Here is a 13,303-nt window from a genome sequence, read left to right as displayed (position 1 = left end):
TAGGTATATATATGTAGACCCAAAAGAAAAAAAAACAAAAAAAAAAAAAAAAAAAACACAAAAAAATTTGATTATCAAAAAATCATCCTAAAGAATCTCCCGCGAGAAGCGGATTTCTGTTGTTGCACACTCTTTTTTTTGTCTTCCCATTGTCATTCCTGTTGTTGGGACAATGTGGCCTGGGTTTCTTTTCTTTTCTTTTCTTTTCTTTCTTCCATTGGTCTGCCGGGTGATCCTCGTGGGGGCGGGGGTCACCAGGTACTGCTAATAGGCAACAGATGCAGGCGTTTGTCCTCGGATAGAACATGGTGGCGCCACGGCACACCGAAAGAGGTACATCTCCCTGTTCTCCTTTGAGGAAAGGCAACGGCTGACATGTCTAGGACACCTGAGAAGGTTCCCAGTCACCAAGGGTAATCACGCTTCCATCAGGGTATGGTATAAGTCGTATTCCTTCCCGGGGCGCCTGCTTGCAAGTCTAGGAGACACTGGAGAAAGGTTCCCAGTCACCCGGGGTAATGACGCTTCCATCTTCCGATGGTACAAGTCGTAGTCCTTCGCAGGGCCTGCTTGCATGCGGTTCAGACCTATCTTGGTGTAGGGTTCCCGATACTCCGGGGTAATGACGCTTCTGTCTTCGGACAAGTATAAGTCGTAGTCCCTCACAGGTAGCCTGTCCGCACCCACATCAATCCAAGGTAAGCTTTTCTTCTCCCTGGTTATGGGCTGACGTGTATAGGAGGAGGGCGCCGTCGTGCCATTGTTGGAGTGTGTTCTCTAAACACAGGTAAGTAGCTTATCTGTTTTCAGTATCTTGTCTGAAATCTGCTAAATGTATCAGGGCGGGTGGTGGGCCAAGGTAGGTCTTTAGCTTGTTAATGTCTATAGGAGACGGGCACCGTCGTGCCAGTGTTGGAGCGTGATTTATAAACACCAGGGAAGTCTTCTTTCTTGAGTATCTTGTCTGAAGCCTGCTAATATGTATTAGGGATGGTGGGCCAAGGTAGGTCTTTAGCTTGCTAACATGTATAGGAGACGGGCACCGTCGTGCCATTGTTGGAGAGTGTTTTCTCAACACCAGGTAAGTATTTTGTCTAGCTCTCGCCTAGTTTGCCCATGCTGATTGTCACTTTATAGTCTCGACATAGTTGGTATGAAGTGGTTGTATGCACTATGCAGCTGATGGAGTGGATATTAGATGTGGTCTGTGCGCTCGGCCGCATCATTACTCTGACGGAGGCCGATCTTTTACCCTACTCTGATTCTAAATTCTGGCTCGAGCTTCGAATTGTATTCAATTTTACTATGACTCAATGAGTGGGTTAGTTTGAGGGGTATGCCTAAGTAGAGTGTATTATCGAGACTACCTCCTATGCAAGAAAAATAAAAGAAGAGCGAAAATGTAGAGTACCACACTAGAAGCCTATATCGGGAGGGGTTGTAAAAAGACCTCGATTTCATGTACTCCTGAGAAAAGTGGGAGGGAAAAGAGAATATTGAGATGGTTTAAGAAAGGAAACCGTTGAACGCCGTCCATGTAGGAGAGTAGCAAAGTAGAGTAGAAAAATTAGCGGAAAAAAAAAAAAAAAAGAAAAACACGGCTGCTTGCATATCACAATAGAGAGGTATCGGTATTCACTGCGGAAGCAGCAGCAGAAAAGGAGGAAAAACGCAATCTATTATTCACGGAGGCGTCGTTACAGGAGGAATAGGCAGGTTAGTTAGGTAGGTAGGTGTGGTAAGTAGGGTAGGTATGTACGGGAGACAGTCCGAAAAGAAAAGGGGGGGATGATACAGGTGGCCAGTGAGGAGAGGAATCAGATCACGGCGGCGTGGGTGTCTGTTGTACCTGGGCCGGATCGGACTGGGGTTTATCCCGACGCATGTACATGCCCTCCGACGAGTCGTTGACCATGGACGGATTCACGGGGATGGGGGCCGCTACCAGCTGCTGCTGGTGCTGTTGCTGGGCGACGATCTCGCGCGCATAAAACTCGACCAGCATGGTCCCGTAGGCTTCCAGTTCTTCGACGGGAACCGCGAGTCGGAAATCGTTCAATAGGAGAAACTGTAGTTCGAGATGGTTCAGTTCGACCAAGGGGAGACCTCCGACCTGCAGAGGAATTAGAAAAAAAAAAGGATACAAGGTTACCAGAGAAGAAAAGGCCCACCTTTGCGTATCGCGAATTGGTGTAGAAGACGTCCGAGAAGAATTTGCTCGCGCAGGTGACGCCGGCGATGACCAAGCGGTGAATGTTGAAACTGTCGACGACGAAGAAATGCGAGAGACTATCGTCATCCTCGAGAGAGGCAGGGTAACTGGTCGCTGAACCGGGGCGATCGGTGGAGGAGAGGGGTGGGGTTACCATGGAGGCCGACGAAGGTGAGGGTGAGGATGAAGAGGATGACAGTGAAGAGGCGGAGGATGTGGGCGCGGGTCGGATGGCCGGGGATGCGGAACCGCTGGGGGCAGTGGCAGGTCGGTGGGCGCGGCGGCGTAGACGCTCGAGGTGACCGCGGTTGACCATCTCCGTCATACGATCAAAGTAGACGAGCAGACTGAGGAAGACCTCATAGGTGGTGGGGCAGTACTTGTGGATACGAGTCAAATAGCTCAGGATGGTGATGCTGGGGACATTCTTGCCGTGGAAGGCGAGGACGCTTGTTGCCTGTGGGCTCAGGGTAGCGGTACCGTCCGGCGGCGGGATATTACGGTGGACATGTTCGTGATGGATATCGTTGGTGGCCGTGATCTTGGTGAGCAGACCGGCGACCATCTCGATGATGTCGGGGACGGGCATGGAGCTGATCTCATACTGGCGTTCCTGGGCCCATGGGCTCTGCGGGGGGTGGGCGGCAGACAAGAACTCCTCGCTGGCAAAACTCTGAATGTGTGACAGATCGCGGACTTTGATACGGCTAGGAGAAGTGGCCTCGGAGCCGCCGAGGGATCGGAAAGAGCGGAAGGTGGGTTGTAATCGAGGGGAGTCGGGCGAGTTGGCCTGGCTGGCGGGGGCGGCGGCGACAGCGGCGGGGGCGGGGGCGGAGGAGGTCATCGATGACGGATGGGAAGTCTGCCTTAAGGAAGAGGAGGAAGACTGATGTTGATGGTAGTGGGGATGATGGTGGTGAGATTGGGAGACTGGCGCGTCAACATAGGCAGGCACATAATTCGACGGTTGGGAGGCCAACTGAGCGGTAGACGGCGGGGCCGTGAAGGAGGTTGTGGTGGGGGTTGTGGTGGTTGTTGACGAAGCTGAGGGACGGTACACGGAATCGGAGGGAGTTGTTGATTGACTTGTATTATTGACCGCGCCGCCCAGCATGGTGGGGGTGTAAGAGCTATAGACTAAATCCGACCGCACTTGATTAAGAACGACAGATCCCATGTCCAGTCTGAGCGAGCGAGAAGGATGATGGTGAGACGCGAGAGGACTGCGGCTTGACTAGATCAGAAAAGGCACTGGGCGGCGGTCAGCGAAGGCGAGGCAATTTGGAGAAGAATGAGGACGAGAGAAGAAAGAAGACAGGACAGTCAAGAGGAAGAGGAAGAGGGAGGGAGGGAGAGAATGGCATGGCAGTGGAGAGAGGAGGGAGGGGCATGGATGGGGTACCAGATCAGGTTCGATGACGGGCGAGACGTGTGGGCGGCGGGCGGTCAGCTCCAACCAAGTGGCACACAATCACAGGCGACGACTGGCGAGAGCACAGTGCATGGCGAGGATGGAAGGGGATTCTTTCTTCTGATAGAGAGGAAAGAAAGGGGGTACAGATGGGCAAAAAGAAGAGCAAAAAAGAAAAAGAAAAAGCAAAAGAAGAAGAAAAAGGAAGAATAGTACTCTTGTGGCAGAAGAAGACAGGTGGTAGTGGCGGCAGAGGTGGAGTCGAGCGAGGATCGGAAGAGGCGAGGCAGTGAGGCTGGAAAAAAACTGGCAGGTACTGACAGTGTCTGACTAGTCGACTAGAGACTGAGAGTAAAGGTTTCACGCGTGAAACACTGGTTCGAGGGGGAACTGAGGGGATTGGAGGCTGTCAAAGGACTGAGATACGGGATGCGGAGGGAGAGAGAGCAAGATAGATCTGAAACGTCAGGTTCGAGCCAGCAGCAGGACACGACGACGTCTTACTCCGTACGGAAGACTCCGTACAGCTGGGGTATGTAGGATGCTGATGACCAGGATTATGGCAATAATGATGGGATGTTTTCCTATCGAATACCTGTTTGACGGCTGTGTCGAAGATCTGCTGGTGTCGGTGCAGCGTATGACGACAGTGACTGGCGACCAGTCAGAAGCTGGATGTTCTCTAGGTACTTTTGTACACTGATAGGGCAAACTATAGGACCCAGTAGCACGTCCGCAGTTGGTTCGCCGCGATAAACAACGAAAGCACAACGATATTGCACTCCCACCACTCGACGGTTGACTGACTGACTAGCGACAATTTGCAAGACAGTCAGTTAGAGAAGATCCAGATAGACGAGCTGTGGGGTGGTAAGGAGTATCTGCTTAGTACCTTACCTAAAGGCTAGAGGTAGTATTTCTGGTGTACGGAGCTGTATTGCAGGTGGTCTCACCCAGATCAATGGTGACTTCTGGCCAATCAGAGAGCACCCGTAGCGCAGGTGGCAGCGACGACGGCAATGATTCCGCCGTTGGTTGTAAATTACAAAACCATATTACAGGGCCTGTCAATACCTAGTACTTACTAAGGTATACCTTATGGAAGACCCCGTACCTCTTTACATAAGCTACATGGAAAGCCTTAGTTAGTTACTAACTGATTAGTTATTAGTTAACTAACTAGGTGACTAGTGATTTAGAGATTAATAGTTCATAAATAGTTAAATATAACTATGGAAATAGCATGGCAGCCCCGACATTTTACCGAATAGCTCTGCTACAGAGAACTACTGAAAACTTAATACCAGGTAAGCTCAGAGCTTACTCCAAACTTATACTACCTAGTTAACTACCTAGGTAACTATTAGGTAACCGTGCTGTTGCTAATCCTAGAACTGGTTACTACTACATAGCAAGTATACCCTAGGAGCAGTAATAGCTACGAATGCTACAAATTAGAGGACTGCAAGGCAGGAAGCAAACGCAGGTCATGTAAGGTTCATCTCGACTCATTACCGGGTCACCCCGGGGCCCGTATAGCCAGTATCGGGCAGGTACAGATGCCGCACGGCGCCCTTGGCCGTCAGCACCACCATCCGGATCACGCCGCCAGAGCTGCCATCCCACTTGATCGCCTCCGACAGCGCATTGCGGACAAAGTTGACGCCTTCCTCCTCCGTCATTCCTTCCTGCCAGTGCGCGTCGCAGTATCCATAGATGTAAGTCGAGCCCGAGCCGCCGATGGCGTACGCCTGTTTGTGCAGGGACCCGCCTAAGGGGATGGAATAGACCTGACCGCCGTGTCGTTTGTCGTACCCGGCAATGATAATTCCAGCGCTTAGCACAGAAATCAGTCAGTCCTATAATCCGATTTCGATTGCATATATATATATATATATATATATATATATAACCCCTTGATAGCTTAGACTTACCTCAATGCGTCCTTGTTTTCATAGCACAGCTCCTGAAACAGCGCCGCAGCCACCTGCGTGGTCGGAGCCTCGTTGTTCTGAATGCCGTACATGTTGAGATGGTATGAGACAATGTCGGCCACCGCCTGGGTATCGGCAGCAGAGCCCGACCGACAGCACCAGATGGTGTCGTGCACCTGCGTCAGTTTGTCGGTCACTCGGTTTGCGATATAGGCGCCAGTTGTGGTGCGGCTGTCGGCTCCAAGGATGACGCCATCCTTGAAGTTGATGGCCATACTATCTCGTGTCAGTAACCTTCTTTTTCCCTAGGGTATATCGTCCGTCTCGGATATCCGTCCCGGGGACGTCGCAACGCACATCGAGGTTCCTAGGCTTGGACTTGTCAGCAGGGCTAGGATTATAGAAAACATATATACTAGATCTAGACTCACTTGACTTCACCCTTCTTCAGGTGGTTCATATCAACGTGGATTCCATCTGTTCTCAGTGTCAGCGAGATCCGGCGGTGACGGACTGTAACTGGCCTGACAGACCTTCTCCCAGCACCCCCGTGACGCCGTGGCCAACCATGGTGATTTCAATGAAGGCAGCACTAAACCAATCCAATAGAACCGATGATTTTAGGAGATGCAACTGTAGTAACGAGGTTGGGAGAGTAGCAGGAACGCAGTGGTGGATACGAGAAGCTTCAGGCAGAGACAACGCGTTGCAGCTCTGCGGGTTCTGCCGGGCGGCAGCGACAAAAGCCGCCCCCATTGGCTGCTGCCCTCTGAGCTGTCTCCCCCGCAGACCTCCTGAGCCAGAAAGACAGATAGATTAACATTGAAACCACCCTCCACTTAGGAGACAACAACTGCCATCCTGCTACTCGTCATTGGATCTTGCCGTATGGCTCAGACTGGTTTATGTTGAGATTTCGGCTCCGTTAAGAGATACACTGGGCCCTCCTCCCTCTGCCACTCCATCCCTCCCCTCCCAGGACGATCCCTCTGGCGTCATGTCCGAGTCGCCGCCGCCCCCACCGGCATGGAGTATTACGACCATGGCCAACAGCGCCGTGCAGTTCCTGCGACTTCCAGTGATTGCCTCGTCTGGGCTGGCCGTGGTGGCGAGCGGGCTGTTGTACTTTAAGCAGAAGTATGTGGTTTGTTTTCTTTCCCGGGGGAGAAGGGGGAAGAGGGGGGGGGAGAGCTCCTAGAGCCATGGTAATCTCGCTGCTGGGGAAATAGCTGACCACGTGCCCCAACACAGTGAACTCATCTATCCACGAAACGTCCCCGTGGACGCTCGCACGAATGTCCCGAAACCGCGCCAGTTCGGGATCTCCGACTACGAAGACCTGCAGATTCCAACCCCTGATGGCGAGTCGTTGAACGCCCTGTTGCTGCGGCCGGAGACGAAACGGTTGGGACCTCCCGTGACGGTGCTCATGTTCCACGGTAACGCGGGCAATATCGGTCACCGCATCCCAATTGCCAAGGTCCTGATGGAAATCCTTGGTTGCCATGTCCTCATGCTCGAGTATCGTGGGTACGGCTTGTCGACTGGCACCCCTGACGAGGCCGGCCTGAAGATTGACGCCCAGACGGGATTGGACTATATCCGCCAGCGTGCTGAGACGCGAGACTCGAAGATTGTGGTGTACGGACAGAGTCTCGGCGGTGCTGTCGCCATCAATCTTGTGGCGAAGAATGAGGGCCGCGGCGATATTGCCGGTCTCATCCTTGAGAATACCTTCCTCAGTATCCGCAAACTAATTCCCACGTATGCTTTCAGTTCGTTTCTGTGATTGATTGCCCTGAAAACTAACCCTCGCCAGTGTCTTCCCCCCGGCTCGCTATCTGGCTCGTCTCTGTCACCAGTACTGGACGAGCGAGGACATCCTACCCAAGATCTCAGATGTACCCGTTCTTTTCCTGAGCGGGCTAAAGGACGAAATTGTCCCGTGAGTTTATACTTTTTTTTCTCCCTTAAATCATCGTGACGTGTAGAATACTGATGTATGGCAGACCATCGCATATGACCCAGCTATTCGCCGTGTGCAAGGCACAACGCAAATTCTGGCGCACACTCCCCAACGGCGGCCACAACGACAGCGTTGCCGAACCAGGCTACTTCGAACATATCCATTCGTTCATCATGGAAGAAGTCATCAGCGAGCAATGAACCTTGCCAGTCAACAAACCCTGGCCGCTGGGTTATCCTGCGGTTCGACAGAAGATTCCTTCTGTAAATCAGTTCCCCATGGATTTGATATCGCGCATAGAGAATCCCTTACACACATAATGTTAATATCTCTGCGATGCAGAATCGGAGACGGTGTCGATGGTCGGGTCTTACGACCATGTTATTCGGTGTCGGTACAGGTAGAACCGAATCAGCTCTGATTTCCTTTCTTTTTTGTTTTTTTCTTCTTTTTTTTCTCTTTTCCTTTTGCCGGTTTTCCAAGTTGTATATCCCTTTTGTTTCTGTATAGGATTTGTTGTTAGCTGGATATTTATGGCGAGTAATTAGGAATTATCTATATTTTCTGAGAATGATAATTGGAGTCACTGGTTAAGATTTAGGATACCAGTGAATATTGTAGCTGAGTTAATTTATTTATATATCGACAACTACTGCTGACTAGAGGTCTGAAGTCTACTCAATTGATGCTTCTCTATATAGACACCTGTGACTAGTCTCGCTCTCTACTTTCTTGCCAAGTTCATCAATCATAGGCTATTGTTCATCTAATTTGTTTCTATATAAGACCCAGCTCCTCTTTTAATTCATGTCTTGCGCTTAGGGATCATGCGAACCATATCTCTGTTGGCTAAACCACTGTATATCCCTTTTCAAGAAGAACCTCCGCAGAGATGGACCAGACATAGTCCAGGAAATATCCGCTCTTGGGCGCATACCGGAAGAAACTGACCACACGGCCCTCTTGATCGTATATAGGAGAGCCACACATGCCGTTATTGAGGTGGTGATGGGAGTTTTGACCGAAGTAGTCCCATCTGCATGGAACCCAGGGTCGGCGTGGCTTGAAGGGATTGTCGTTCGCTTGCATGCGTATCCGGCCAGGAAGACCGGCAACCCCTTCCATGTATCCGGTGAAGGGGGTGTTCATGGCGATCGGATCACCGCCTCGGATTTCTCTCTCGCGTTTGAATTGACGGAGCTTTAGCGTGTTCTCGAAGGTCTCGTTGATGTAATTCTCACCATCGTGGAGCTTTACCAAACCCACATCTGTGTGAGGGATCTCCATGACGAGTTCGCCAATCTCGCGGCCCTCATTGCTCGGCTGCAAGACTTTAGCTCCCTCGGGAAGACCATGAGAGGCCACAGTTAGATATTGATTGCCTAGCCTGTCTTTCACTAGGACTCCAGAGGAGGTGAGCATCCCTCCAGACCCGAGCATCACCCCAGGCCGGAGCGGGCAGTAAGCGCTGTCGTCTATCCCTCCTTCAACCGGTATGTCTACACGGCGGAGCGCAGAAACATGTCTTGGGCGATGCATCTCGCTTTCCAAGAGATAGTAGCATAGGCAGCAAGCGATAGACTTGGGGACTTTGGTTAGGTCAGTACGCTCATCTTCCAGGACAATAACCACCTGGTTGTCCCAGTACATCAGCTCGGTGATGGATATCTCTGCTTCTTCGAACCATGAGATCAGATGATCGAAGAGGGTATTGGCTTTGCTGCTATCATCGCGGTAATCCTCATTGTCTTCGAGGAAAATCCTCGACATGCTTCGTCGATCCAACGGCGCGACTGGACCCCAGTCAAATTCGACATCTGTGAGATAACAGGGAGCGCCGGCGATTTTCTGGGGCCATGGGCGAGGGGGGAGAGCCAGGAGCTGAAAGATGAGAATTCCCCGGCCGAAGGAAAGCGCGATACAGTCGCGGAATACCTGCATTAGGAGTTCTTGGTTTTCAGGATTGCTGTATGCTTCAGGATTGCGCGTCAAATCAAACGGTAGGACGATGTCTCGAGAGGGCGGCACGTCGACATGTGTTCGCCATGGAGGGGACGGATCGGGGTGCGCATGCGATGCCTTCAGGGACACTCGTTGCTCTAGGAAACAGGAGGCACTACTTAACAAAGGTAAAGAGCTGGGTTTCGATCTCTCTCTTACCGATATAGGCCTCGCCAGTTGGGAATAACCTTCTGGCTGCCGCGAAAATGGGAGATGCATTGATAGAGATCCTATCCTCTGATGCAAAGATCCCTTCAGGTGCAATAATCGTGATCTTGCGGCTTTGGGCGGACTCTAGGGACGGCACTATCTTTCGTTTCATTCCGGCAGAGAGGGTACCAGTGATGGGTGATACAGGAGATACCAGCAGGATCTCTTTCGACGTGGCGGAGGGGCTCTGAGCACTCATCTTGAGGCTGTAGATAGGTAAGCAGAGGGGTTGCCAAAACAAAGTGATAGGGAGAGATTCTAGAAAGAGAATGGAATAGATGTAAAAGTAATTAATCTTGGCAGTTGCAGTGAATAGAGCACCTAGAAGTAGATATGCTAGGCAACTACGTGGATTGGTAGGGCGGACAGTATATTATATCATTGTGAACCATGGTTATAGGCTGGCTGGGTCACCATTCAGTTATATGATATAATGTATCCTTGTCTCCTTGTCTCACTTTTCCTCTATTCTCTCTCTTCTCCCCTATCAATCAAAGTCTGTATCTTGTCACATCTATATATCCTACACACATGTATAATACACCGAGAAAGTCATGAAAGAGAGGAAGGTTACACTCTCTCCGCTTCATCCATCAATTCCTCAATCTTGAACCCCTCGACATCGCCCTGGGTGAACATGCGGACAAGTTCGCCCTTGCGCCCACTCGCCTGCCCGTCAAAGTCGTAGAAGCGCTGTACACAGCTGACGAGCCAGCTCGCCTCGGCAATCGACACGCCCGAATCCGGAACCACCTGCCCGTGCATGAGGACCAGCCCCTTGTCGTCCGCCAGGTCCAGGTGGTGAGTGATGGTCGTGTGCGGTTGAGCGAACGAGCCGTGCAGCTTGAACGCCGCCAGCTGGGTGAAGATGATGGTCGAGGTGTGGGTGTTGAGCGTGCCGGGGACTGGGGGTTGATGCTCAGCCCCAGCGGGGGGGTGGAATGCCCATTGGAGGAAGTGGATGTCGGCGCCCGTCTGCGCTTCGGCCTCGGCTGTGCCCTCCGGTAACTGTCCCTCGCTCGGCTGGCGGGGCAGTGGGAGGATGAATTGCGGGTTGTTGCGCGCCGCGGCCGCCAGACGCTGGTATGTCTCCACCGGGATGCAGGCACAGATGGAATTCCCGTTGTTGGCGTGGCGGAGACGCCAGAGGGCTTCGATCTCCTTTGGCGGCAGGGCGCGGACCTTGTCCACATTGAGGTACGAGCTGAGCGGTTTGATACCAGTCCCGTCGCTAGAGGGGATCTTGGGAGATTGCGCTTGTGCCTGCGGTTGCGATGGAGGAGGGGGGGCTGTCGTCGTTGCCGTCGCCGCGGAGGACGGAGCAGGTGTCTCTGGGGTCATGTCGGTGGACGCTTTGAGGCGGAGATCTTGGATTTTGTCCTTGTACGCATTTTTCAAGGAGTCGATCGACTCATGTCCTTCTCTGGAGACTCGTCAGTCCAAGTGTGACGACAACCACTTTAACAAAGTGATTGAACCTACGCCTGAGCCTTCTGGGACAGTTTGTTCTTATACTTGTCCAGCACATGGTTGGGATCGTGGTGTGTAGCGAGGAAGCGGACATCGTGGACCTGCGCCCAGCGTCGCTGCTGGCACCGCAGCAGGGGAGACCTGGTCCGGAACACACTGTGGACGACAGATGTTCGTAGAGATGCCATGGCGAGAGACCGATGGTTGAAGACAAGAGGAATCCTTCCATGAACTGTGAAAGAGGTCGAGCATCTAAACGGCGACGCGCTAGTTCAAAACCGTAATCCAGTCACATGACCAGTATAAATCTGCATCATGTGACCGTGTAACACGTGGTGTGCCCCTCAATCTGAATCTGGCCTTTGTCAGGGAGCTGGGGGAAGCTTCGAGTTTTGAAACTAATTGACTTGATAGACCTCAGCTCGCCACCGGGTTGCATTCGCTCTTTATCTCTTGACCTTTCCTTGAGGTTGTTCCACGTTCAGAAATCCGGTGATCTGTCTGGTACAGTCAAGTTAACCAACCATGGCGAACCGCCAACTGACTCGGCGTATCTTTGCCGCTGGTGCGATCGCCATCTTCCTCCTTTTCATCCTGTTCATCCAGCCGAATGGCCCGCCGAGCCCGGCTGTGCGTGCCCCGGGGCATATTGATAAATCGGCACCGAGCCTGGTCAAGGAAGACATGTTGAAGGGGGAGGTGGTGATGCCAAAGCTAGGGAATGAGACGGCAAAGTACAATCCTTGTTCTTTTTTTTTTCTCTTTCTTTCTTACGAGATTCGTACTGACAAGTCGCCTGATTGTTTTAGAGCCGAGCTCGGTCGTTCTACCTGGAAATTCCTCCATACCATGATGGCCCGGTATCCTGAGGAGCCTACGGAAGAGCAGCAGGAGACGCTGCGGTCTTTCATCTACCTGTTCTCACGACTTTACCCATGGTATGAGAATGGATGCTGACTGCCGGTGGAGTTGCAAAAGCCAATGACTGACGTGTTTGTGCTAGTGGCGAATGCGCCTCCCACTTCCAAGGACATCTCAAAAAGTACCCTCCGCAGGTCTCGTCGCGCAATGCAGCGGCAGGGTGGGCCTGTTTCATCCACAACGAAGTCAACACGATGCTTAAGAAGCCTCTATTTGACTGCAACAATATCGGAGACTTTTACGACTGCGGTTGTGGAGATGAGGGCGCAAAGAAGGGTGATCTTCTCGCCAAGAGCAGCACCCTGGAGGAGGAAACGCCGCTCAAAGCGGATATCTCTTCAGATGTGGAAATCTCCAAGGAGGCGTAAGTCGATGACCCAATGAGACTATTTTTTTTTTTTTTGGTACCATGTTACTAAAGATACTTCAGGACCACGCGGGGTTGATACACCTGAAACGAACCGTTTACTTCTTTTCTCCCATCAGTCTTTACTTTTTCTTTCTCTGTCCATATTAGAGCATGTTCCGTTACCGTCAACGCGGGTTCGTTGTCTGTCGAGCGGGCTCAGCTGTACTATAGAGCGACTCAATCCTATCTTTTCCTTTCCCCCTTTTCAGTATCAGTCCTAGGCAGCTGAGTCTACGGAGTACTCCATTGGCTTGAAACAGACTACCGCGCGATGGCTTGATGCAGAGGGTATCGATGGGTCTCGAGTCATGCACCCATTCAGCCCACTAGCGATACTAATCTCCCTTAATACTGCAGACTAAATCTCCTATGACTAGAGCGGCTGACCGTCGATCAATGGTGGTCGATGAGACACTGCAAGGACTACAAAGGATTGTACAGAGAAGTGTACAAATGAACTGCGCAAATGACCTTTTTACCATGACCGGAAAGTAGTTGTTTTTCAACCGTGTTAGCCCCTCTACCGTCTTCAAAATTCTATACTCGATGCCTCACCCGCAGTCTCTCGCTTCTCTTACCGCTGTTCTCAGCCACGAAGCGCCCGGTGTTGATGGAGGGCGGCCCTCGACGATGAGTGGCTTCTCAGCAACCCCCCTGGTCAAGGGTTCCCTGGGCGACAAGTCGAAACGAGGTCGTCTGACAGGCCAACCAGCGCGGAAACTGTAATCTCGCGATACCTAGATCTATATGTTTCACAGATTTGTGTTTT

At 51.7% G+C, this 13,303-nt stretch overlaps 8 protein-coding genes across 8 annotated transcripts in view; 3 read left to right on the top strand and 5 right to left on the bottom strand.

The window, feature by feature from the left end:
- The window catches only part of ASPZODRAFT_1237540 (hypothetical protein), a 1,834-nt gene extending 1,674 nt beyond the window's left edge, over window positions 1-160 (top strand). Inside the window, exon 2 of the mRNA XM_022721373.1 lies at window positions 36-160. The gene's annotated coding sequence lies outside the window, so the exon portion shown is untranslated. The remainder of the gene's footprint in view (window positions 1-35) is intronic.
- Window positions 161-1,822: 1,662 nt separating this feature from the next.
- ASPZODRAFT_146484 (hypothetical protein) lies at window positions 1,823-3,389 on the bottom strand (the record flags this gene model as incomplete). The annotated part of the gene is made up of 2 exons (XM_022725184.1): window positions 1,823-2,113; window positions 2,172-3,389. The coding sequence occupies 2 exons, from the start codon at window positions 3,387-3,389 to the stop codon at window positions 1,823-1,825; spliced, it is 1,509 nt and encodes a 502-aa protein (XP_022577425.1).
- ASPZODRAFT_124475 (hypothetical protein) lies at window positions 3,357-3,919 on the bottom strand (the record flags this gene model as incomplete). Its single annotated transcript, XM_022721396.1, has 2 exons — window positions 3,357-3,463; window positions 3,615-3,919. A coding segment is annotated over one exon (301 nt), but the record flags the coding sequence as incomplete, so codon positions are not given.
- A 1,215-nt stretch (window positions 3,920-5,134) lies between these two features.
- ASPZODRAFT_104169 (hypothetical protein) lies at window positions 5,135-6,171 on the bottom strand (the record flags this gene model as incomplete). The annotated part of the gene is made up of 5 exons (XM_022720853.1): window positions 6,091-6,171; window positions 5,989-6,034; window positions 5,915-5,929; window positions 5,558-5,833; window positions 5,135-5,459 (listed from the first exon to the last, which is right to left on the bottom strand). The coding sequence occupies exons 1-5, from the start codon at window positions 6,125-6,127 to the stop codon at window positions 5,135-5,137; spliced, it is 699 nt and encodes a 232-aa protein (XP_022577423.1). The 5' UTR covers window positions 6,128-6,171.
- Window positions 6,172-6,358: 187 nt separating this feature from the next.
- ASPZODRAFT_136766 (hypothetical protein) lies at window positions 6,359-8,113 on the top strand. The gene is made up of 4 exons (XM_022724129.1): window positions 6,359-6,694; window positions 6,809-7,321; window positions 7,377-7,502; window positions 7,567-8,113. Exons 1-4 carry the CDS (start codon window positions 6,600-6,602, stop codon window positions 7,721-7,723), a joined length of 891 nt encoding a protein of 296 aa, XP_022577422.1. The 5' UTR covers window positions 6,359-6,599; the 3' UTR covers window positions 7,724-8,113.
- A 141-nt stretch (window positions 8,114-8,254) lies between these two features.
- Window positions 8,255-10,350, bottom strand: ASPZODRAFT_161911 (hypothetical protein). The gene is made up of 2 exons (XM_022726547.1): window positions 9,684-10,350; window positions 8,255-9,622 (listed from the first exon to the last, which is right to left on the bottom strand). Exons 1-2 carry the CDS (start codon window positions 9,931-9,933, stop codon window positions 8,373-8,375), a joined length of 1,500 nt encoding a protein of 499 aa, XP_022577421.1. The 5' UTR covers window positions 9,934-10,350; the 3' UTR covers window positions 8,255-8,372.
- Window positions 10,305-11,392, bottom strand: ASPZODRAFT_75209 (hypothetical protein; the record flags this gene model as incomplete). Its single annotated transcript, XM_022730028.1, has 2 exons — window positions 10,305-11,157; window positions 11,217-11,392. 2 exons carry the CDS (start codon window positions 11,390-11,392, stop codon window positions 10,305-10,307), a joined length of 1,029 nt encoding a protein of 342 aa, XP_022577420.1.
- Window positions 11,393-11,551: 159 nt separating this feature from the next.
- On the top strand, window positions 11,552-12,874 carry ASPZODRAFT_1236947 (hypothetical protein). The gene is made up of 5 exons (XM_022721370.1): window positions 11,552-11,938; window positions 12,014-12,142; window positions 12,208-12,217; window positions 12,260-12,489; window positions 12,556-12,874. Exons 1-5 carry the CDS (start codon window positions 11,730-11,732, stop codon window positions 12,569-12,571), a joined length of 594 nt encoding a protein of 197 aa, XP_022577419.1. The 5' UTR covers window positions 11,552-11,729; the 3' UTR covers window positions 12,572-12,874.
- Window positions 12,875-13,303: the final 429 nt, after the last annotated feature.

Source organism: Penicilliopsis zonata, assembly GCF_001890105.1.
Source record: "Penicilliopsis zonata CBS 506.65 unplaced genomic scaffold ASPZOscaffold_22, whole genome shotgun sequence".
NCBI lineage: Eukaryota > Fungi > Ascomycota > Eurotiomycetes > Eurotiales > Aspergillaceae > Penicilliopsis > Penicilliopsis zonata.
The sequence above is the reverse complement of the archived record's forward strand: the minus strand, read 5'-3'. Positions and strand labels throughout refer to the sequence as shown.

Coding starts and splice junctions, on each gene's coding strand:
- ASPZODRAFT_136766 (XM_022724129.1), top strand. CDS start 6,600: ATGGCCAACAGCGCCGTGCAGTTCCTGCGACTTCCAGTGATTGCCTCG. Junction 7,322..7,376: donor ATCCGCAAACTAATTCCCAC/GTATGCTTTCAG, acceptor AACCCTCGCCAG/TGTCTTCCCCCCGGCTCGCT. Junction 7,503..7,566: donor CTAAAGGACGAAATTGTCCC/GTGAGTTTATAC, acceptor GATGTATGGCAG/ACCATCGCATATGACCCAGC.
- ASPZODRAFT_161911 (XM_022726547.1), bottom strand. CDS start 9,933: ATGAGTGCTCAGAGCCCCTCCGCCACGTCGAAAGAGATCCTGCTGGTA. Junction 9,623..9,683: donor AACTGGCGAGGCCTATATCG/GTAAGAGAGAGA, acceptor CCTGTTTCCTAG/AGCAACGAGTGTCCCTGAAG.
- ASPZODRAFT_1236947 (XM_022721370.1), top strand. CDS start 11,730: ATGGCGAACCGCCAACTGACTCGGCGTATCTTTGCCGCTGGTGCGATC. Junction 11,939..12,013: donor CTAGGGAATGAGACGGCAAA/GTACAATCCTTG, acceptor TGATTGTTTTAG/AGCCGAGCTCGGTCGTTCTA.